At 35.8% G+C, this 26,664-nt stretch overlaps 1 protein-coding gene across 1 annotated transcript; it reads right to left on the minus strand.

Annotated features, from left to right (window-relative positions):
* LOC134650816 (uncharacterized) lies at window positions 1–25,497 on the minus strand. Its single transcript, XM_063505749.1, has 3 exons — window positions 25,368–25,497; window positions 5,164–6,895; window positions 1–1,753 (listed from the first exon to the last, which is right to left on the minus strand). The coding sequence occupies exons 2-3, from the start codon at window positions 6,893–6,895 to the stop codon at window positions 24–26; spliced, it is 3,462 nt and encodes a 1,153-aa protein (XP_063361819.1). The 5' UTR covers window positions 25,368–25,497; the 3' UTR covers window positions 1–23.
* Between the last annotated feature and the right edge of the window lie 1,167 nt (window positions 25,498–26,664).

The following is a 26,664-nucleotide window of genomic DNA, read 5'->3' on the forward strand; positions in this document are numbered from 1 at the left end:
ATAAAATTATCATAAAGTCCAATTTACACTTGCCGCACGTACGGCAGTGACGTTCCCGCACTTTCATCAAGCAACTCGTCTCTGTAATTTGCTAATAATTCTAATATTACCCCATTCGTCCACCCAAAACCATCTTGCACCCCATATTCCCCACCATCCCCTGGGTACCCCGGCTGGACCGCACTATATTTCTCAAACATCTTGGTGTACCTGTTGTACCCTAAGTAGTTAGAGCGGATCCAAAGCTTAGCTTGTTCTTTCGCTAACTTTCGAGCTTCATCGTGACCGCTTTTCTCAAGCCCTCCTATGAGTATGCTTTGCATTGGAGCCCATGCGTTTGGATAGTCCCACTGCTCGCCAGAATGGAGAAGAGACGATGGTATTCCTCCAGGAAAATCGAGTCCTCCGGATGAATGCAAATACCTTACTAAACGCGCAGCGTATTTTGGGGCATCTTCTTCCTCCACCGCTCCCGCCCACAAAGGCGTAGCACAGCTCGGATAAAAATGCTTTCTTCTTGCTCTTGCCATAGAATCGTAGTCGTACCATGTCCCGTCGGAAGTATCCCAGAGTACATTCTCAATCGACCTTCTCCAGTATTTCGCGAGGCTGTACCACTTTTGCGCCTCACGGCGGTCGTTGAGCAGGACTCTCAAGTCACCAGCGAGTTGGAGAGCCCCAGCAAATATAGAGTTTAGGTCGACCGGAAGAATGCGCGAGGCGTGAACATCAGTCCGGTTTCCGACAGGATCTGAGCTCGCAGTCACAAACCAGCGAGTAGAAAAATCCCATCCACTTTCAGCAGCGCTCCTCATCTCTTTATAAAATTCCTGGCGTAAATCCTCTGAGTGTAAAAACTGGGAAGTAGTATAGTCTTCGTAATATGACTCTGGTCGCGGTCCCTTGGCATCTTCATCAGAATAGTACCGAAGGAGCACATATTGGTTCCCGTTTATTTCCACTGTCACTTTCTTTGTATTCAACCAGTATTGTAATTCATTTTCAACAGTAGAGATGTGGCGCTTTAACCACGCGATATCTTCCGAAACAGCATAGTAATCTGCAACCATAGCCGTAAGAAGAGGTGGTTGGCTTCTACCTAAGTAATAGATGCGACTGCCGTTTGGAATGTACCCAAACTTGTCAACTAAATACAGAAGATTTTCTACCATATCTCTGGCAGTTTCTGCCATATCACTGAGTAGAAGTCCACGTACGATCCAGTAAGAGTCCCAGTAGTATAACTCCTTAAAACGGCCTCCAGGTGCGATGAATCCATTAGGAACTGAGATTAAGCTGTACCGGTCAGGATGCTGTTGAACAACAGGTTTTACTTTCCGTCCCAATGTTGCCCAAATGGCAATCACATTTTTAGCAAACACTTTAAGTTTCGGATCTATTATTCTATCTAATATTGGCGGCGATGGGTTGAAGTCAGGAGGCATCCAATTTTCCAGTTCGTTTCCTGGCTCGAAATGCTTTCCGACGAACTTGGTAAGCTGTTCACGCGAAGGATTCCGATGTGTGTCATGCATCAGCTGAGCAAAATCTGCTAACGTATCGTTCGTAGAAAACAATAGCTTCATGTCAACGAAAGTTTTTGAGTCTGGGAAAATCCTCGCGAGCTGGATGCGGTGTAGCATTTCGCCGGTGCAGTAGATGGAAGAGTTGCAGGAAGGGACGAACGCCTGCGTGTAGGCGTTGAGCAAACCCAGTACTGGGTAAAGCGGCAGTCGTAGTGTAAGCATTTTTATTTATTTTTTACTCGCGGTAAAAATAACGTACGAGTGGCGAGCGTGTGTCGGCGCGCGCGAGACGACTGTGGCTTCCGGGCCGCGACCGCTCCTAACCGGCCGAGAGCCATGACCGACTCGATCACTTCTCGCTAATCCCTGGAATCCACCATCCCGTCTGACGCAACGAAGAACTAGAGCACTTTCACTGATGATTTTATGAATTTAGGTCGCATTTTAGAAGATAGCGTGTAGGTACTATCTTCGCGACGGGAGCTGTCAAACTGACGTAGAAGTCATAACAAATTTGATAACTCCGTCTAACCTCGTCCTTCGTATCTTAGTCAGCCAGGCAATTTAAATTCAACTTTATGGTAAGAAGTTCAAGAGTTGAATATCTATTAAGTATCTAACCATATGATTAGCCTAGAATTATATTTATTAAATTCACGGATAATATGATGAACGCACTTGTCTACGTCTCGTTTTATCGCACTGTGATAAATAGAGACATTACATTTAGTGACGTTTACTCAACGCCTGTTGAACATCGGTAACTTTACAAATTTATATTTGCACTTCACAAATTCGCTACTATCTAACGAAAAAGAACGTGGTTCGAATTTATCCGTTGCCGTTATTAAGTTTGCGACTGATAGTGTAATGATTTGATTGCGTCACGAACCAGTATGTTATCAGCTGTTTGTTACAATTGTATAATTCATTTTCCGTGTTTATATTTCATGGATACAACGAGTAAATAGTTAACTTGTTCACGCACTACCTTCTTCTTCTAAGTCTTCTTGGCATTTAGATTCAGAGTAAGTAATGATTTTTTATTTTGAAGATTTTATGAAAGTTAAAGGTATTTTACTTAAGGCTAGAATTATGTTGAAAAACTTGTAAATATTTGTATGATGGATGGTCAGGAGCGCCAGTCAGGTCTTACACTTGTCCAATTGTTTAAGATTTTAAATTAAATTATTAAATTAAATAGTCATTTTATTTTCAGGCGCCTAAGGCCCATAGATTACAAAAGTAGGTACCTACCTTACAAACAAAAAATCTTAAAAGCTAATTAAAAACTATTTTGTCGACACAGATTTCTGTTTCAGTTTTCAGTATTCTTTTATTACTTACTGAGGTCATGGGGTAAGACAGGCTCCTGAATCCCTATCCATAATATAACATCCTAACATACAATAAACTGATTAGAAAATCTTTAAATGATTATTGCTCTAAAAGTTGTGTCAGGCGTTTGAAGTCACTACACCTTAAAACAAAGTCCACCGCTGTGTCTGTCTGTCTGTTCGTGATAAACTCAAAATGACCGACGAAAACCTAAGCTTGTTCAATACAGTTTGTACCGCGAACCACAGGCCTTACTAAACCTATACCTATACCTTTCAATTGACTACTTTCCTATTAGTCAAATCAGCTTCTTTTTTAGAACTGTCAAAACGATTTTCTATTATGGAATTTATATGAAAACGTGTGTAATGACGTTACGGTCAACTCACCTACTTTTTATATTTCAATCCAATTTATTAAATAGAAATAGTATTTAAAAATAACTGCTATCCATGTTTTTCTAATAATTAGCTGGTGCTTTATTAAATTATTTCACACCGTGCACGAAGCACGGTGTGAAATAATTTATTTTAAGTAGAGGAAAGTACCTGAAAGGCTCTGTCACCTGTAGACCTCGCGAATTTCCATTACTCCTCCATAAAAAAATCCAAATACAGAACTGACAAAAAACATATACTTAGTTATAGAATCGGCACACAAAAGTTCACGAGAATCGGTTGAGAAATGCGCGTTTATATGTCTGTGGGCATTTTTTCACAAGCTGAAACGAAGAATTTGGTTCGATCTTCGTTTCGCTCGGTAAATTAATAAAATTCCACGCCAGGCACTAGGTACAAAATAAATAAAAAACAAAGTAAAGACACAGCCTTTTATTTTCAAACACTATCTAAAGATTAATTAATAATCACACAAACCACTGGGTTTTGGGTGCGGGAATGATTTTGTGAATTTATAACTTAGTTTATTGTTAAATAGTTACCAAACTATGAATTAAGAATAGGTAGTAAGCTGCAAATGTGCTTAGAAATGTTAGAATAGTTTCTCTTTAAAAAAAATACTGTTTTTTGGCTAGTGTTCCCGCACCCAAAACCCTGGGGTACTTAATGTTAGTAATGTTCTTAAAACTAATACAACAATTAAATATACTGCTTTCAAAATGTATACCATGAATTAAATATACCTACATACTACATATAACTATTTATTTTAAAGTAGGATATGGTAGGAACAGTTAATACATCTATAACAATATCAAAACATTTTTTTACATAGTTAGGTAACATAAGATTTGACTCAACATTTTTGATACCATTGTAATAAAATACACACGACGGTAGGTAGGTACATTCAAATCCGACTAATATTGAAATCTAATTCTACGAAAAAAAACGATCGTCCAGCAAAAAGCACAAACTAGAAAAAAACCTTTGCCTCTTAAAAAACTTTACTGTAAGTATCCATTTACAATTTAGAATTTTATCGTGCTAAAATAGAAATGCCTAAATGGCTATATTATAGTCAACGTATTTGTAAGTAGTAGGAGTAGATTAGAATAATTATAACAATATTTTTATTGTTCTTACTTAATAAGTACATGTTTGGAAATTTCAATTGATAACGTAGTAGATAAATATGTCAACTTTTATAAAATACAAGTATTCATAAGAACCTAATTACTTAAGTAAATGCCTTATAACAAAAAATAACAAGAAATGCTTAATAAATGTTATTATCACATTATTTTGTTAATACCTTAATTCAAAAATATAGGACCACAGCTGTTAAATACGGAACTACATGGTACCTACTTACTAAAAATCTTGCAACGTATTATATACAATATTTAAATAATTGTTTTATTTTATTAATTTTATTATACTTACCTACAACCATTCAAGTAAGCGTATCTTGAGGTAACTTCACGTAAATTAGGCTTTAATTTAAGGTTCTATCTATATCTATAAGTATGTATTTTTTATATAGAAATAATTACTACTATTATATCACCGATTATTCTGACCAAAACGTTTGAAGTTTTGTCCATAGGCTAAAGCCTAATCTTGAAATAACATTCAAGATCAGTAGAAATAAATAAATACCTGATACAAAAAATCTTAGTAAGACTTGCCCATCGATAACACAATGCCTACTAATAGTTAAAATGCTGCTTCTATTTATAGCGATGCATTTTTTATATTAATAAATAATATATTAATAAAAAATGCACTTAGATGTGTGACTATTGAAATATGTACATTGCACATGGTAGATTAAAATCTGCTCTAAAGTAGATCCTATCAATCTACTGTTAGTCATCTTATAGTTCATTTTCATCAACTGTCGCTGGCAATCTCCGAGAAACGATCGTCAGCAGGGTCCAGACCCAAGAAAGCGGAATCGTCAGCGGTTAAAATGCTGCCATATTTGTTCAAGAATTCTAGCACAACGCCGTTGGACCATCCGAATCCTTCCTGCACTTTATACTCGCCGCCTCCCCCAAATTTCCCTGGATTTTCCGCGTCATATTTCTCAAACATCTGCTTATTTTCATTGAATCCCTGCAAACACGCGCGCACCCAGGTCTGAGCTACTTGGAAGGCCGTTCTCCTCGATTGCTGATTTCCGGAGGCCTCAAGTGCGTTAACGACGATACTGACTAGAGGCGGCCACGCGTTGGGGAAGTCCCACTGTTGGCCACTTTGGATCAACGAAGAGGGAATACCTCCGGGGAAGTCCAGTCCATGAGACAACTTCAGATACTTTAAAACACGGGCCGATTTCTGCCTAACTCGGCTTTTCTCGACAGCTCCCATCCAGAGCGGAGACAGGTTACTAGGATAGAAGTACTTTCTAAACTTATTGTCAAGTATATCGTAGTCGTACCAGATACCATCTTGCTCGTCCCATAAAGTTTGCTCGATTGAATTTCTTAATTGCCTGGCGCGGTAAGCATATTCAGCGGCCTTGACAAGGTTTCCTAGATACAATTGGAAAGTCGCTACATTCTGAAGAGCATTGGCATATATAGAGTTCAAGTCCACTGGGATAATGTCTCTCGTGTGGATGTTTTGGAGGCGCCCCGTATTATCCCCTTTGTCGTCGATAAACCAACGGGAAGAGAAGTCCCACCCGCTTTCGGCAGCGCTCTTGATGTCGGTGTAAAATTCTTGCTGGCGGGCCGGATCACTAGTTAAGTTATGGGCAGCCTCATAATCTTCGTAGTAGGATTCTGGCCGAGGGCCTTCACTCGGGGCAAAATACCTAAGCAAAGTGTGAGACCGACCGTTCTTCTGAAATGTCACGAATTGCGTCTGCCTCCAATATTCCAATTCTTTCTCCAGATATCCAATATTGTTCATTAAGAATTTTATGTCTTTCGTTTCTCTATAGTATAGAGAGACCATGGCTGTGAGAAGAGGTGGCTGACTGCGCTCATTGTAGTATACTCGGCTTCCGTTCGGAATGTGACCCAACTTCAACAACAGCTCAATAAGATTCTCGATCATTCCCCGAGCAGTATCCCGCATTCCACAAATGAGGAGACCTTCAATGATCCAATATGTGTCCCAGTAGTAAATCTCCTTGAATCTCCCCCCAGGTATGATAAATCCGTGCGAAATCGGAATGAGACTGTGGTGGTCTGGTTTCTCAAATACCACGGGCTTTACTTTTCTACCCAGAGTCGGCCAGACATCGTTGATATTTTTGGCAAACGTCTTGAGTTTTTCGTCGCGGATTCTAGTGAGGAAAGCGGGATTCTTGGAATAATCCGGGGGAGACCACTCCTCGAGTTCACCTTCGCTATTGAAGTGTTCATCAACGAACGCTTTAAGCTGTTCCCTGGAGGGGTCGTTTGTTTCGTTTAAAAGCTTGTCGAATGCTGCGAGGACGGTGTCGGGATCATGTTTCATCGGGAGGTCGACGAAAGTCTTGGAGTCTTCATAGACGCGCTTCATCATCACATGGTGGAGGAGGTCGCTGTGGCAGTACACTTTGCTGTCACAGCTGGGCGGAAGGTCCGCAGCAAGGGCTGTAGCGACCGCAACCGCTATTAGGAGAACACGCAACATCTGTAAAAAAAAGAAAAACTGAGCATTAAAATATGTACTTGAAAATCTAGAAATCGATAAATGACGAACAGTTGGACACTGAAAAATAGTACCTAATTGTAAACGATATTAGGTATAGTTTGAATAATTATTTTAGAATTCTTAATGATTTAAAGTTTGATTTATATTATACCTATACTAATTGGTCTCAAAGGTTTTTACAGAATTAATGTTCATTTAACGTGTGTGCTGTCGCGTAACTCATTAAGTACGGATTAACTAAAATAACTTTATGGCCGCCTTGGTGATTTACGCTTGTTTAAAAGCGATTACAAAATCAAATGTGGGAAAATAACAACCTCAAATGGTTTACGGAATTAAAATGTACTAAGATAAAGTAATCACCGTAATCGTTCCCTGATGTCACTCAATGACTTTGGAAGCGTAGGTATTATGCTTATGACTTATTATAACAAAGTTCTGTTAATTTTATGTCGATTATCAATAATGTAAGGCCTCAAACCAGTATTAAGTAAGTACCATGCATTTTCCTATCCCCTAGGTTCAGTTACTTCGAATTAAGTTCGCTTAGGCTCCAATATATTTATAGGTTAAAAAGCTGCGTTCAGGAACTATGGGTACATATTTATGCTCTGAGGGTACATACAACAACTCACGACTATATTGTCAACAACGCCTTTAAGGTTCAATTGAAGTGAAGTAGAAGGGGTAATAAAATAATTGCTCTACTTGCTTATTTATACATATAAACATATATTTCATATTAAACTTACATATATGTAAATTCCTTAATTAAATATGTATACTTAACTTGACCCTGTAATTTATCTGATTAGCCTACAGGCCTGTGCACACCGGCTGCGTGTGCGTGACGTGCGCGTGCGCCGTTGTAGTATACAGATCCTTATGAAAGACGGCACACCGCTTGCGTGACGTTGTGCATGTGCGGCTCCAACATTTTAGCGCACGCACGCGTGCACGTTACGCACACGCAAGCCGGTGTGCACAGGCCTTACATTAGCAGTGTAAAACTCAAACTGTCAATAAACAGTGTAAGTATACAAAAAGGTAAACAAAATCGACCGTGACCCAAGCACCTATGTGATATCATTGGTATGTTGTTAGCGTGCATTTCTTTCTTTTTTCGTCCGCCTTGACCTGTTTGCAATTTTTTTTTTGTTTTTGCCAAAATGCTAATTAACCCGTTCGGTCGTATCGTATTCGGAATTTAAATTTTGGTAGGTTTTTTTTGTTGATTTTTAGGGCTCCGTACCCAAAGGGTAAAACTAAAAACGGGACCATTACTAAGACTCCGCTGCCCGTCTGTCTGTCTATCTGTCTGTCTGTCCGTCTGTCTGTCTCCAGGCTGTAACACATGAACCGTGATAGCTAGACAGTTGACATTTTCACAGATTATGTATTTCTGCTGCCGCTATAACAACAAATACTAAAAACAAAATAAATAAATATTTAAGTGGGGCTCCCATACAACAAACGTGATTTCTTTGCCGTTTTTTGCGTAATGGCAAGGAACCCTTCGTGCGCGATTCCGACTCGCACTTGGCCGGTTTTATTTTTAAAAGATTACCAAGTACTTTTGGTTTATTTTTTCAATATCTAAATATGTATTGTACATTTAACATTATACTTACATATATACAATATATAAAATGGCAACTTAAGGCAGAGATAAAAAGTATAGGTATATCCGTAAACATGAATGACATGTATCAATTAATCTAGTCTAATGGTAATGATAACATCGAGATAGGTAGGCGCCATCTCTTGCGACACATTGGAAAAGAAATGCATACTGCTTCCTTTCATTTACAACCCTATCGTAGAAGCATAAGATTCAATTTCCAAGAGTCCGCAGTTTCATCAAGAATAGTTGTTGCAGTTTCATTTCGGCTTCCTAAAGACAAGACATTTGGAAAGGTGACTTTCGCAAGATCGCATCACGTTTTTACTGATATTTCAATGTAAACGGTATTTAATATTCCAAAAGACTATTTTTAGAGTTATACACGATTCAGAAATATAGGTTGTAGATATAGAAGTTTTAAATATTTATTTACTTATATCTGATGTAGAAGTATTGATAACATTAGTTGTTACGAGTAATCTGGGAGACCGAGCTTTGCTCGGAAAACATATAAAAACTCAATGCGCGTTTTCCCAGAGTTAAAACCTAGCTAGATCGATTTTTCGCCCCCGAAAACCTCCATATAGCAAATTTCATCGAAATCGTTAGAGCCGTTCCCGAGATCCCCGAAATATATATACATATAAATATATCAATATTTAAATAAATAAATAACTATGCAAAAATTGCTCGTTTAAAGGTATTAGATAGATAGATATACCGCCACCAGATCGGATATTTTGCGTAACCCTAACGCCGATGACCTTAATCTGTTATCACGTCTATGTTAATATGAGGTTAATTAATATTATGGCGATTATACTAGTAGAGATATAATTATTTAAATCAATCTTCCTCATGTTGCGGCGTTTACTCTTACCTCTTACTTACTGCCGTATTCGAACTTCAAGATATTTACAAGAGACGACACGTACTAGATCCATTCTAGATAGGTTATATATATAGTTTAGATTTCAACTTGTTCTCTTTTGCAGCGCAATTCGGGCAACCAATGTCACATTTACGTTAGATAGAGTTAGATATCTATTAGATGTGAATTGGGTCTCTCAGGGATAAGTTCGCCTTTGTACCTTTATTTTTGTAAATATTATGTAAACCTGTGTTGTGTACAATAAAGTGATTACTACTACTACGAGGTACTAATCGTTCAAGAGTATCTCCAGAATCGCGGAAATGTCAAATTTGACAGGTTAGATCTTAAACATATCGTTATCTTATCGTACCTCGGTGAAGTCTAAAAGATATCTACTTAATAGATGTCTATTTCAAAATCAGAATCAGCCCTTAGTCGTATTCTGAGTATTTTGATGCCAAGTTCATTAAAACCCATATAAGATTTTTAAACGATTATATTTAGGTACCTGTTATTTTGTTTATATGCAACTTTTTATAAGAAGGAAGTTTAATTTTATTTTTTTGGAGTTATTTGTTAGTGTTATTGTTTCATGACAACTTTTATATAATAATTCCCCGTAACGGGCTAGATAATTCATGAAGGCCTACTTAGATAACAATAATGAAGCAGCCTCAATAAAGCAGAGTAAAGACCTCGCTCATCTACCAATGCCAGGGTCGCTTCACAAGGTCCAGTATTAGTCTGACCCGTGATTAGACATACTAGTTAGGAATCCACGGATCAAGTTATACTAGCTCATCGAGCAGCGCTGTGTGAGTTAATGAAGTCTCAGTGATTAGACGACAATTTGAATATTTTACCACCATTAATCGTTTAAGGTCGTGATGTTCCAGGTCATTGTAACTTAACAGATTAAATGACTTTAAAGATAATTAAATTTTTTGTACACAACTAACGTCTTCATTCGTCTACTTTTTGATTCTAATAGGTGTTTTGATCCAGGCATTTGTGATCTTGGTGTTTTTCTACATCGCGCCGTCCACTATGGGACTTTATTGCAGGGTTCGATTCTACTCGCAAAACTGAGCTACTTTTATTATGGCTATGGCACCAGTCCTGAAATCGTACAAAAATTTTAGCTCTCCCATAGGAAACATTGACATCTTATCTCGCCAAAATGTGTGAAACAGTAATTATTTTTTTCGCGATTCCGGAGTTGCGTTGCGGTTGGCCCCATAACAAAAGTAGTTCAGGCTTTAGCCAACGTGCCAATCGATTACGCTCCGTAGCGATCGAAACGCAACTGTCACTGTCACACTAATATGGAAGAGTGAAATAGACGAGACACATAGCGATTCGATGGCGAAGCGATAGCGACTGTCACCTTGGCTAGGCCGCCAGTTTAGAGAGTAGAATCGAACCCTGCATAAAGATTTTAAAGCCTCATATAATGGATTATAGGTATATTTTCTTTTTGCTTTATGATGCACAATAATAGTTTTTTACTTACCCACTTTAAACAATGGAATCAATTAAATTATAGACGATGACGTACTAAGGCACAGAATAAATAATAGTACTAGGTACAGAAGACTCACTCTCTAACAAAACGCGTCTGTTACGATCAGCATAGATATGGCCGCTAGGTGGCGACAGCGCCACGCGCGGCTTATGGCTTTCCCCAAAATTGGAACGGATGTACTTTTAGCTACCTGTAGCAAAGCGACGAAATCGCGGAGTGAGCCACGCCTGACTAAGGCTCAAATTGAAGGCAGTTTACCACTGTACAGAAATGAGTAGTTACGGCTTTCGTGTGTTTTGCTTTCAAACATTTTCAAAGGCAATGAAAACTTCTGGGCTATACTATAACCTAACCAAACTTGTGATAACTCGGGGCACATTCTAGGGATTTGATTACGATAAAAAAGAGGTCGATATATAATAAATTATTATTATTATTTTCAATGAGCACATGTATTATTATTAATAATACATGTGCTCATTGAAAATTCTAGATTATTATAATGTAATGTTTAAGAAATAATAAATAACGATATAAAATTATTAGAATAAAACATATAGTGCCAATGTGTAAATAATGACCTGATTTAAAAATAAAATAAATTCTTCGAAAAAACACCTTTTAAGAATTTAAGATTCAGTATACAAAACGATTTTGTATAAATATATTTATTTTGTAGAACATTAAGATGTTGACAGTAACATCGATATAATTATCAAAATATAATTAATTGTCAAAAATATTTTGCTACGTCACTTTAGTATAAGTGCCCCGAGTTATCCCAACAAACAGAATAATATATTGTATTATCAGATGGTTAAGAGAGACTTTTTACGCGCGTCGGTTTTTCCGTTTGGGTTTGCGTAAAAAAACCACGGCCAGACCCACTCGAGCGCAACCGATTGTGTTTTGGATCCGATTACTTGTCGTTTTTCAGATTATGGGAGCATAATAAAATACTATCGGATATTTTACCGATATCTTTTTCCCGTTTTGTCACATTTTACCCCAATATTTTCTTAGTCGTTTAAGATATTTAGGTACGATTAGTTATGATATAAAGAGACTTAAAAATGCAAATTTTAGTCCTTCCGCTTTTCCTCAAAATTCTTACATTTAAAGGGATGGAGAAAACACCCATAAATGAGAATAATTACTGCCTGGAAAAGAAAATACAAGAGTGTGAAGAGTGAAAAATTATCTGCATGTCATCGCTATGCGAGTAAAAATTATTGAACTAAATAAACTAGGTACAAAATACTCGAAATAAAAACGTATAGGAAATAAAGAATAGATAAGGGGATGGAAAACGCGTATGGGAATAAAAGTATTAGGGGATAAATGGGTAGGTAATACTCATATCTACTACTAATATATACTAGCTAATTTAATACAGTCTATTTAGCGTCTTGTTTCTAGTCATACTTCAATTGATTAAGTTTCTAAAAGTTTTTATAATGTTACGTAAAAATGTTAGTGTCGAGTTTTTATCGACAGTGAAGTTTATTGAAGTCTAGAAAGCATTCAGTTAATTACCTATACCATGCTAAGCCAAAATGTCGTATCTTTTAGTGAAATACAGTTTTTAGTTATGGAGGCGGAATTCACAAAACAAAAATAAAAGTGGTAAAAGTGGGACACTTTGCAAAATCTGCCACGATCTGCAAAAAGAAAATAAAAGCCCTCTTAAGTAACAATTTACAGGCCTCATCTCATAGTAACAGGTGCTTATTACAAAAGATGCCTTAACGTAACACATTAGTTGGCTTTGTAACGGCATCATACGTAAAGTAATTTAAATAAAATATATATTTATGAACATTTTTAAGTCAACCCTCGTAACGATTTAGCGTCATTCGCTTCATATATGTACAACAATGGTACCATAAGCACCTATTGTATTATTATTAAATTGCTTTTCTATTACGTCCCTTACGTGATGGACGAGAGGAAATGGAGATCATTTTATACGAAAAATAAGAATTCTCATAAATTTTATGAATCTTCGACGAGATTAGTTACTAAATATGAGGAATAATAAAACTAAAAAAAAATAGAAAAAAAATTAGGATGTTTTGAGGAGGAGGCGAATTTTGTTACATGACAGATTGACAGTCAAGGGGTACCCCAGAGGCCCTACCAGGAAAAACAAAATTCGAAATTTCTTTAAGTATCTGCCTCTCTATTGCTCTAGGGATAAAGACGGTTAATTCCACACTTCATTAATCAGGTTCCAACAGCACGCTGTATCGCTAGTGTCCAGCCTGAACCTGACCAGAAATTAGACGAAGTAGTAGTAGTACCTACCTTGCTATGTCCATAATACATTTGATGTGTTTAAAAAACTATTGGAATTATTAACAAACACAATTAGCTATTAATCGTCTGTCTTGATCTGTCATTTTGACTTATGTATTTGTAAGAAAGGGGCAAAAGATAAATTAACTAATTGAGGCTTCAGGGGGTAAGTATGTAATTTATTATAAGTTAATGTAGCGATATTATGACTTTTGATAACTATTCTCTATCATAAGGAAATCCGGAACTGAGTAATTCTACCCGCTTCCTAAGCAAAAGGAAATCATTTGGATTTTTTGGGAAGGCATTTGTCAATAAATGTAAATATGTCGGTTGTTGTTCCCTGTAACTACTCGACACATAATTCGCCCATGCAAACAAAGATAAGCCTCATGAAACATATTCCATTGATAGTGATAATGCTCTCAAGATAACTGTCAAGTAGGCATATTGAAGGCCTGACGTTTTTCACAAGAAACAGTGAATGATGGAATAAACAACTTTTTATCGGCGATCGTATCGCTATCGCTAATCTCTCAAGATTGCATATATTAAACATACAACCGAATTGATAACCTCCTTCTTTGAGATTTGGAAGTCGGTTAAAAATGAAACAGATGCCACCGTGGTAGTGGTCTGCATGGGGTAAGGTAAATAACAAATGACGAAGAATGTATTAGAACAATAGTTATTTGTACAACAAGAGATCAAAGTTTGATATTTCTTCGAGTGCTTATTTTGAGTCCCGTGCAAGCGAAAGACTCTATAATTAATTTAGAATCTTGAGCGTAGTAAGGGACTCAAAAGCGCACGAGATGTAAATAACTTTGATCTCGTGTAGTACACAACATTTTTCACCTCAGCAGTGAGAACATATTAGAGAACCCGAAAAATGTATTCCTTCTTCATCACTTACCTCTATTCACTGATGTTTTCTTAAGATATACCAACAATTAAATTTTCACCTCAGCAGCTCGAACAAGGGTACTTTGCTACTTAAAAACAGTGAGCAAAATCGCATTTTGCTCACTCAGTGAGCAAAATGCGATTTTGCTCACTGTTTTAGAGTAGCAAAGTACCCTTGTTCGAGCTGCTGAGGTGAAAATTAAATTATTTTCACAAAATATTTTAATTTGTTTTTATATCAAGTAGACACACTAAGATATAAATTATAAACTTTAAATAAATGTCATATACTAAGAAAAAGTGACCAAGGCCTCCAGTGCCCCAGGCTGGAATCAAACCAGCGTCCTCTGCTATCGCGGCAGGCCATTCGGCCACTGGGCCACAGCGGCATAGGTCGAATTTTTTCAAGTACCTATATGCACTTCTTACTGAAGGCTTACTGAAGGCACCTATTATTTAAACATTATTATTTTTATTATTTATTTAGACATTTATTTAAAGTTTATAAATGACGAAGAAGTTCTAAACTCGGCCACACCGGAAGGCTTGGTCACTTTTTCTTTGGTCATCCATTTCAGTTAATGACGTAGAGTAGAAGCCGTTCTTCTGATGTGTCCACAATCCAGTGTTGTCTTGTGGACTGTGGTATACGTTCACAAATATTTATGGCGTTATTCATAAACGGCTGCTAACTTAATCAGTTGAGAAACGTTGGACAAACGACGATCATCAGCTGATTAACTTAGCAGACGTTTACGAATAACGCCGTTAGACTCTATACATCTCTAAGTAATGAATAAGTAGAAAATAATACAAATATCAATTCAGGTATTTTATGAATTATAATTTATAATTTTTGATGATTTATTTTTGTAATATTGCTTGTAATAGTATTGTGTGTGTTGACGTGTAAAAGTGCCCTTGTGGCCTATTAAGTGCTGAATAAATGCTTGAGTTTGAGTTTATGTAGTCCATCCTTACCTTACTAAACGAATCTTTAGTGTTGCATTCCATTTTAGCCTAGAGAACATCAGTCATTCCTATAACATCTTATTATTATTGAACAAATGATTACGGCTGTCTGATCTATACTCATCAAAATCGTAGCAATTATTTCTAAATTCTCTACTTTAATTGTATCACTTTGCTGAGATAAATATGTATCATCATATCATCATCACTGGTAACCCTGCAATTATTGTATTGTACTGTATAATAAATAAGATTTTCCCGCTGCAGGAATTAAATGATATCTGATGTAGACACGTTTTGAGTATTGTTATAGGTAAGTATAGTTTCTCATTCCGTTCAAGCAAAGATTTAATTTTCGTTATTTTTAGAGCTTCTTAGTTCTTACCACTTCCGTCGCGTATCAAAACACAAATAGATTTATAAAAATTTAATAAATTGTTTTATTTCAAATATACCATGACATCGAAGTCGGCACTCTAAAAAGGGTAAAGTTATTGCAACGTTGATGCAAAGGCACATTTTAGAGGAAAACTGCAATGCCTATGACGCAAGCAGCTCACTTGTATGACACAAGTGCAGTAGGCATAAATATGACATAGAGACCGGCCCTAGCACAAGTTACTACCTGAAATATTAAGGTTTATTTATGATACAATATTCAACTTTACCTACACAATCTCTTATTGCGGAGGTAATCTCACCAAATTTCTTGAATTCTCGTAAACAATAATTACTATATTAAAAAAACAACTTAGATTTATTAAATGTGCTCTAAGCACATGAAGCCCATAAGGAAAATATATTTTCCTCAAAATTTCCGGTTAATCCCGCGACAAATTTTCATATTTTGAAGATAAATATAACGATTAGGTACTATCAATTAGATGCTAGTAGCAAATAGCCCTAGATGACTACTTGTAGGAAAGAAATATAATTTTGAGTAAGTAGGTAGGTACTTAGTAGGTGGAAGTTTCTTGATAATCAGATAGGTAAGCATCTCTATACTACATAATCAACTCTTTCTGTTTGTTAAATCTTCACACTTAAACCGCTGAACTTATTATGTCGACAAAGGGGTACCGATTTGTGCGATATATATGGATCTATCGAAAGCATTCGATTTCGTCGACCATAACCGTTTGCTGAAAAAGTTAGAACGGTACGGAATCCGAGGTAACGCCCTAGACTTACTAAATTCATATTTAAGTAATAGAATGCAGTGTACTGAAATAAAAAGGCTATGTCCTGAGACAAAAGAAGAAACTGCTTACTATTCTAAATTAAGACCTTTGATTCGTGGGGTTCCACAAGGGAGCATCCTAGGCCCGTTGCTTTTCCTAGTTTATATAAACGACTTGCCAACACACGTTCAACATCCCATGATATTATTCGCAGATGACAGCACAGTTTTAATTAAATCAAACGACCCGACTACATATGAATCTGACATAAACAATACACTTAAGACTATCATCAACTGGCTGGAAACGAACAAACTAAAAATAAACATTGATAAAACAAAAATTATGCAATTCCATCAATCAAAATCAAAACCATTAAATCTTGGCGTAAAATATAATGATCATAATGTTGAATACACAGACGTAACTAAATTTTTAGGCATTGACATAGACAATCATATAAACTGGAAAACACATACCTTAACGTTATGTAAATGAGTAAATAGCTTTGTATTTGCCCTTAAAAGAATCTCTAAAATTTCGGATCGAAAAACTGCGTTATTAGCCTATCATGGATATGTTGGATCAATTCTTCGTTATGGTGTAGTTTTCTGGGGCAACTCTACAAACAAAAAACTAGTTTTTGGTGCTCAAAAAAATTGTGTTCGCATCTGTGGTATAAAACGAACTGAAAGCTGTAGACCTTATTTTAATGATCTTAATATAATGTCATTGGCCGGTCTTTATATTTATGAAGTGTCAGTTTTTGTTAAATCAAACCCCGATTTGTTCCCATTAGTGTCAGAGAACTCTAGGAACAGGCGTTTCAAGTACAAAATTAACCCAGTAGCTGGCAAAACTGCGTTTTTGCGAAACGGCATACTGGGTATGGCCTCTAAAGTATATAATCATTTACCAGAAGAGTTAAAAGAGTTACATCTAAATCTATTTCAAAGAAAATTAAAGGCAAAAACATATTATAAAATAGAAAATTTCTTCAATGATAATTTTTAATGTAATCCGATTTAAAATAATAAATTAATAATGTAATATAACGACATTATAAGATGGACATTTATTTTGTATTAACTCTCTTCCTGTTCTATAATTTTTGACTATATAACATTATAATTATTTTTATTACATATTTAAATAAGTAATAATATGCATGAACTAGAATAAGTAGTTAACTAGGTTAAAACAACTCTAATTTTCACATGCCTAACGGCCGAATGTATTAAGGTTCAGTATCTTTATTGTAACATCCCATGTACCATATGTTCTTGTGAATAAATGATAATTCAATTCAATTCAAACCGATTTAGATGTAGTTTGAGGCCCGGGAAAGGACATAGGATGGTTTTTCATCATTTTCAAACATCACCATCCCACGCAGACGATGTCGTGGGCAGAAGCTAGTTTTCCTTAATTACGGTTTAGTTTGCGACGCATACAAAATTGCCATTAGATGTGCATTGTTTTTGCTTCGCACTCCGTCATGACCGCCATGTTATAAACGCGTAATAGTGAATTGACATTTGCCTACTTTTCTAACTAGTCTTGAGTCTTAACTTTCGGCGATTTCTGCTAATCATAATTAAACACAGAACTTTAGTCAGGATTTAGTAAAAAAAGTTGGCCTATCAGTATCGCCAAAAATATACAATTTTAAGTGCCGTTTTTGAAGTGAAAAGTTCTTTAGCGGCGCTGGGCACTTTTTGAGGTGGGGAAAAAATGGTAAACTCGAAACAGCGTAAGGCGATCATGTGACCGTAAGGTTTAGATTAGATGGCCACTCATTTAGATGGCATTTAAATCAATAAAGAAAAACTCAATGACATAATTCAATAAAGCTCGCTAATAAAAGTAAACTCTAGTACTGGTGAATAAAACTCAAAATATCATGACCAATATAATATATTTAGATGCGAGGTCTGCAAGGTAACTTTACAATTTCTATTCGAATTTTAAACAATTAACGCTACAAATTTGAATTTCGAATTTTAAACAAGCTCACTGACCAGAAATTTCGGAACTAAAGTTTTTCAATAGAAAGGAGGATGGGTCAATTATAATATGTATAAATACATAGTGCTGCAGACATTTTGGACTAGTCATTGAGTTTTCACTTCTGTCGGCACTCCCGGAGTGCAACCTATTGTTTTTTTTATGGTAATTTTAAGTATTTGTTTTGTATAGGTAAATATCTTGCTCTTTCTTTATTTTTCGTGACAAAAAGTTGGGTTGCTAACTCTAACATAAACCTGTCTAAGCTCTTGTGATAAAAATAACACCAATATGTCACCTTGAGCAAGTCACAGTATTCCATGATTCCACGTGTATTATGCACTCACCTACATCGGTCATATATTTTTATTATTACTATTAGAAAAGATATTATCCCTTTATTCATAAACGCGCTACAAGCCTCACGCCTCTATTTGTTAATAACTAATAATCGTTTGTCTTAATCTGTCATTTTGATTTATGTATATGTAAGAAAGGGATAAAATAACTATGTAAGGCTTGTAGCGCGTTTATGAATAAGGGTAGTATCCACAATCAGCATTATGTGGGCGTTTTTTTTTGTTGTCCCCTACACTTTTTTTTTCAAATTTGGAATTTTTTATGTTATTTCTACTCAGAATCACGAGCTCTTTCTATCCTAATAGGAGAAAAAAAGTGTCCCAAAATTTCCATACATTTTTCGATCTTTCCATTTCGCGACCGCCATACAAAGTCTATGAAAAATGGTGACGGAATGGAAATAAAAACCTTAGGACACTTTTTTTCTCCTATTAGGATAGAAAGAGCTCGTGATTCTGAGTAGAAATAACATAAAAAATCCCAAATTTGAAAAAAAAGTGTAGGGGACAACAAAAAAAAAACGCCCATGTGCCTTCGTTCGGCGGCTAGCCTACAAAACACTCGCTAACAGTTCCTCCACGGGCCTCAACGGATTTCTATAGCATCTAGCCATATTAATTGCCAAGTCACGAATAGTAGATTAACTACTTTATGACGTTAATAAGACACTGGGCTACAAATAAATCTAAATTCATTAGCAGACCCGAGGCCACGGGATCAGCTGTTGACAAAGCCTTTAGCAGGACAGTCGTCAGGAAATGCTTTGTCTTTTTATTAATTTTTTGCATCGTTCTAAATTACGAAATTTCCGTGGTCCGACATGCAGTCATGCACTTGAAATGTTCTAATGTTGCTAGGCTAATGCTACTTCTTACTTTAAACTAGAGATGCCACGAATATTCGGCAACTATTCGGTATTCGGCCTATTCGGCCACTTTGCCGAACATTCGGTATTCGGCCGAATGTTGCCTGCTATTCGGCTGAATACCGAATATCAGTTGCACCTACTTAAAAAGAAAAATTGCACAATAAAAATAACCAAAAACTATGTAGGAATATTTAGAATGTATTCTTGGAAAGTTGTTAAATAAGAAGATCCTTTTTTGAGCATTTGTTGATTAAAAAACATTTTATTTTTTTCATGAGTCTGTTTGTTTGCCTCTAGGTATTCATTAATGCTGTTCAACAAAAATATATCTTAGCTAACGTCATCTAACGTTGAGCTTTGTTAGCGATCAGTTTTCATAATAATTGTGACTCAAAATGTTCGCATGTCATGCCGAATATTCGGTATTCGGCCGAGAGAGGGACCGAATATTCGGTATTCGGTATTCGGCCAAAACCACTATTCAGGGAATTTCTACTTTAAACTCTTCACAGCTAATTTTTCCCAAGCTATACTTAGTTTCCAATTAAAAAAATATATATTGTCCTTTATTTTTGCATTAAACTTAACTTATCTCAACCTCGCTCAATGGTTTATTGAAAGTTAATTTTACCATAAATTTTGAATGAAGTATATATTCGTATTCTGTGTACCACAAACAAACCAAAATTGCAAATTTAAGTACCACCAAATATTATATTATGGAAAGAGCGCACAACAACATACATTTATTTATCCAACTGTTGACCAGCGGCGGCTGGTAGCTATGTATTATGGGTGTTCACTCACAATAAAAAACAATAAAAAAAACCGGCCAAGTGCGAGTCGGACTCGCGCACGGAGGGGTCTGCACCATCAACAAAAAAACAACCAACAACGGTTGCACTCCGGGAGTGCCGATAGAAGTGAAAACTCACCTCACTATGTTACCGTCGCCCGGTAACACGAAAACACGATACATACGTTTAGCGGAGGTATTCTATTTATTTATTATACATTATTATCATTCTCAAATAAGATCACACTTTTTCATTGACAAGTTTATTTACATACTGCCATGACAACGTCAAATTATTTGAACATAGGTAAAGAGTCTTGAAAAGGAGTCCGCAACATAAATGTCAAATAACATTGAGTTTACGGGGCTTACGGTCACGTGATCGCCTTACGCTGTCTCGAGTTTATCATTTTTTCCCCACCTCAAAAAGTGCCCAGCGCCGCTAAAGAAGTATTCACTTCAAAAATAGAGCAAAAAATCGTGTTTGTTGTATGGGAGCCCCCCTTAAATATTTATTTTATTTTATTTTATTTTTAGTATTTGTTGTTATAACAGAGAGGGAGAGCGGCATCATTTGTGAAAATTTCAATTGTCTAGCTATCGCGGTTCATGAGATACAGCCTGGTGACAGACGGATGGACGGACGGACGGACGGACAGACAGCTAAGTCTTAGTAATAGAGTCCCGTTTTTACCCTTTGGGTACGGAACTATACCTACACATTCAATTAACCGTGGCAAAGTACCTAGATGTCGGTTTCCGTCCACCCGGTCATTGAACTCTGTCATAGATTTTCGGTATTAAGAATATCTTGACGACCGATAGACTCCAACTGCAGTTCATTTTAAAAATGGATATAATGTTTTTATTTAAATTTTATGGAAAGATGTGCTAAATTGTTAACACACCTGTTTCGGTCCAAATCCAAACAAACTCACAGCACAGCCGTCACCCGCGCCCGCGCCAAACACAAAACATATACCTAGGTAACACGAAAAACAAAATAAGCTAGTTACTTTTTTCTACTCCCGTGCTATTATTTGTCATTAAAAAGGGTCGCGCACACACCTTTAAACCCCTATCTTATAGTTGTCAAGACAAGTCTTTAGCCTATTCCCCAAACAAAAAAGTATTTGTGCATACACGCAGTATCTTTTTGGCACTTTTACGATACTTCGTGTAATCACCACTTAAAAAGTATTGAATGAAATATATTGTTGCCAACCTAATTTTAATTGACATCTCTGACAGATGAGTGAACCACAGACATGTTTTTTTTTATTTCATTCATTCTTTTCCCGCCCGTACCCTCCATTCTTTGCTACTTCTTGAATGAAAAATATTTGTTAAATTTACAATTTTATTGCAAAGTAAGTGCTTGGTCGTAGAAAAAGTATTGTAAGGTCACTGCGGGCAAGACCGTCTACAAGGCACGTCCGTCTACACGTTATAACTTTTGAATTAAGAGGCATATGCCGCTTTGGAGTCTAGTCGATTAATCAGTTTTGCGCGTTAGTTCCCTCACTCTAAAACAGATGGCGCTGTGACAACCAATTTCCGAGCAATCCGCCTAAATAAGTCATTTCGTGTTTTGAACTCTAAGTCACACAGCCACAGCCGTTCGAAAAAAAATTGTTAAAAATAGTTATTGAAAAGATTGTGCATCAGAAAGTACCTATGTAAGTAGCATAAGAACCAGTTATCTTTATTCTGTGTTTAAAATATCAGAAATTGGCTTAGTTTTGTAATTATACGTTCCACCATTTATCACATTAAAATTTTACTAAGTTTGAAAGTCCGTCTATTATGTACAAGGCAAGTCCGTCATATGCCGTCGTTAAATCAGAGATTACCAACTGTTTTTGCGACTTTAATATTATAACGATTTGATAAGGTATCGACAATTCCTCCCGACATTGCGCATGATGTTAGTTTCCTAAATTTTCATCTCATTAAATTAAAAGAAACTAATAAAGTACATTTTAAAATTTCTATTTGTCTTTTATTTCGGAAATCCAAAAAATAATTACGTGTAATTATTAGTCATAAAAGGTTTACTACCCCATTTTCGTAGTATATGCCGACTTGCCTTTATATTAGAAAAATGGCGTTTATTTCGAATCTGAACCCTATATTAACAAGTTGAAAGTACACTTTTCACTGTCTTGATTCATTCTTTTTAAGAATTCGACTACGAACATATACGCACCCATAGATTGGCTGATATCATTACTAGATAGACGGTAATGATATCAGCAAAAATGTTAAATGAAATGTGAATTAATTTAAATGTAATATGTAATGAATTTTATTTTTTTGGTCAATAAAGGCTATTCTTATCTTATCTTATCATTACTAAACGGACTTCTCTTAAACTACAAGGACGTTTTTTTTTGTTGTCCCCTACACTTTTTTTTCAAATTTGGGATTTTTTGTTATTTCTACTCAGAATCACGAGCTCTTTCTATCCTAATAGGAGAAAAAAGTGTCCCAAAATGTCCATACGTTTTTCGATCTTTCTATTCCGCGACCGCCATACAAAGTCTATGAAAAATGATGACGTAATGGAAATAAAAACCTTAGGACACTTTTTTTCTCCTATTAGGATAGAAAGAGCTCGTGATTCTGAGTAGAAATAACATAAAAAATCCCAAATTTGAAAAAAAAAGTGTAAGGGACAACAAAAAAAACGGCCAAGTCCGTCTACTCGCCGTCTTTTTAAAAATACGAATGTTTTTGCTTAATTTATGATTAAAATGATCTGTCACTATGGCTAAACTATTAATTATTAAATTCTTCATCATATGCGATTACAAACGGTAACGTAGGTGAATAATTAACGCAACTAGATCACTCCAAAGTAAAAAAAAGAATAAAGTATGCCGGTCTTGCCCGCAGTGACCTTATGCAACGTTGTTTAACTGAGTCAAAAAATACTCGTGGCGTCTTTATTAACAATTTTCGGCTTCGCCTCAAATTGTTACTCACGTCACTCGCCTTTTTTGACCTCTCTTAAACAACGGTTGCATAAAATACTATTATACAATCGTGATATAATGGAGAGCTTTTCAGTCGAGTACCGTGTTTAGGCAACGAAGCTTGCTAAGTTGCCTAAGTAAGGTACGAGATTGAAAAGTTTGATTATATAACGATTGTATAAAATACTAGTGTGTCGCTTTTCTTTAATATTTAATTTAGAGTGAGCTAGTGAGTGATATTTTTTATACGAGTCGGACAACCCCAAACATTTTCCATTTATTGATCTGCTGATTAAATGTTTAAGTTCAAAAGAAAACTGTTAACCAAAAAAGAACGTATGCTATTTATAGGGCACTCCATAGCAGCTGCTTTTCTCCAAAGACTATCCGACATCAGGCATCGGATGGGACAGTGTAAAAAAGCTCTAACAGTGTCATCTAACAAGTTTAAATCTCTCTAAGAATTATCTTTTAAACAACACCTTCGATTAAACAAAATCATACTCAACTTGGTCCATCCGTTTGGGAGCTACGAATGCTACGATGCCCACACAGACACTTATTATCTTACCTCATGTTCAATTTATAGTACCCCTTTGGATCTGAGTTTTAAAATGAATTCGGTTGACATTGGTCCCATTAACCCTTAGAATAAAAGTAATACAAGTTCGAAATCCAATATAGGTAAGTACTTAATTAGCTCAAAAAGGTAAAAAAAATATACGGAGAACAACTCATAACTGATATGAATTTTGATGTAGGTCAAAACAAAACCGCACAATAAGACAGCTAACTCTAGCAGGACGAGTGTGTCAGCCAAGTTCAGAAATCAATCGAAACCAAATAATTTTTCATATATTAAAAAGAAACCGTAAATATAATTATTCCCATTATATACGTAAGTACAGGGATCGGATACCGGTATTTTTTGTATGGGAATGGAAACGGTATTTTCTCGTTCTTTGCTAATTACTTCATTTCTAATTGAGCAATCTAATAATACGAAGTCGTAACCTAAAAACACAACTGAGTCCTACATTTAAAGTATAAAATAATTCGAAAAATATGGTTATTTCTAAGTTTTTGCAAAAAACCGGTTCCGATCCCTGCGTAAGTATATATAATTATTCAGGTAGGTATTTAGATAGTCTTTTTAAGTCTCATAATTAATGCGAAACATTAATAGAAGACGGACTGATCAAGCAATTGTAAATCTTATCCGTATTTGTTGTAAAAACGATTATGTCACAAATATTTTCGACTTCGTGATTATCTTCCTTGATCTTACCGAAGTTGATTGCGACCACAAGACCATTGAGTGCAGCAAAAAGCGTTGTTGAAACAATTAGTTTTAGAATCCGGTACTAATAGGCAACCGCAACATTATAGCATCACGACAAACGTATCTACGCGGATAATTAGTTTATCGACTACATTAAGCATTCTATTTCTGTCTCTCTTTATGTCGAAAAACAAGTACGTTTAATTACCGGTTTAATTTGAAATAAAAACATGTATCGCAATAAACATGAAATCAAAGTTTTAGGACATTTTGGGGTTCAGGTAAATTGGGTCATATCTCTTTGTCGGACGTTTTTAACCGCCTTTAAAAAAAAGGAGGTTCTCAGTTTTTAGACTTTTTAGTTTAACAAACATCCTTTTATGGAACTTTATGGTGTTGAAGGTCGAATATCAATTTATTTAAAGTGACAAGAGTAAAAAAAATGTTGTTATTTTAATTAACAATTTAATTTGTATTTTTATGAAGAAATACAATCATATCAAATATACTTATCTTTTGTATATAAACGTAACTGGAAATTTCATTTCCTCTACATAATATTCGACAAATGATTATGAAAGTATATTACAAATGTAGAGTTTCTTATCTATTTGTAATCCACACATTAACGCAAACATCAGTAATCAAAATAATTACTACATTTTAATACAACTACAGTACAAACACTAAAAGCACCATAAACGCAATTTTATTACCCAGGTACACTATCCTAAAAATAAATAAACACTAATTATAATAAACAAACAAATAAAAACTTACCTTGCACTAATTTCGCACAGTATATCCACAAACACTATCTTATCGATGGTAAACCCGTTATCATCTATGTTTGACTCGACACGCGCGCTCGCGCCGCCCGTGTCCTCTCGACTCGACTGACTTGGCTGTAGACTCGCTGTAGCGGCGTAGGCGCATCCTTTTATACACGCGATGATAAAAAGCTGACGTGAGCTTCAGCCTGAAACTCCCACTTGAAGTGACACTTCAGTGGTTTATGAGTGTAGGTACAGTCACCTGCAATAATTTGTTGCACAGAAGGCCGCAATAATATCTGACACGATCGATTCTATTTGTAGAGCCAGCATATATAAGAGCGTGCCACATTATTTAGTCGCATATTTGTGCGGTCTTCGAAGAGTAACATATTATTGCAGGTGACTGTACGATGTATACCTACAGTACAGTGGTACCTATTCAGAAACAGTACTTAGTTTGAAAAATAAATGTCATTTAGTAATTTTTTTAGAAGGAGGAAAGTATATAAAATGCATGTGATTTTAAAAATCATGACTGAATTTAAAAAAGGGGGCCGCTACGTACTGTTTCTTGTATTAAATAAGTATCTTTTGAATACATCAAACTAGTTTCTATGTTGCTGGATCTCTCAATCTATGCGTCCACAGTTAAAACGGCCGTTTTTGTTTTGAGTTCATAGATTGAAGAATCCAGCAACATAGAAACTAGTTTGATGTATTCAAAAGGTACTTTAATACAAGATAAGTACGTAGCGGCCCCCTTTTTTAAAATATCTTTCGTTAAATTTAAATAATCACGATTATTTAGCAGTGGCGTTATAGTGTGCTGTGTGCACGTTGATAGGCTCTTAATTTCTTATGTTATTTACGTATGTTATACCGCGTCATACCATATATGTCAATAGCCCGGATTAGTTCACCTTTATTGTTATATTCTCTGTGTTTCTTGTGTCTTTATATAAGTAAGTAAATACAATACAGAAGAGGTAAGTACCATACCTCTGGTAAATCCATTTGACTCGTCTATCTTCCAAAATAATGTAACAATGGGAAGGAATTATTTAAAAGTCTAAAAATATAGGTATTTAACATAACAATTTCAAATTGTTTACTTCAGGGGACATTGATTTTATGAATCAGTAATACATATTTATTGTGAATAATTTTACGGTTTAGGCTCACTTGTTTTTAGTCACTCGCGCGACATGTTTCGGAGAGCTATAAGTCTCCTTCCTCAGGCACTAACGCACTACTATGTCTCACAACAGTTTAAATTCGAACATATTTATTTGTTTTACAAG

Source organism: Cydia amplana, chromosome 9 (genome assembly GCF_948474715.1).
Source record: "Cydia amplana chromosome 9, ilCydAmpl1.1, whole genome shotgun sequence".
NCBI lineage: Eukaryota > Metazoa > Arthropoda > Insecta > Lepidoptera > Tortricidae > Cydia > Cydia amplana.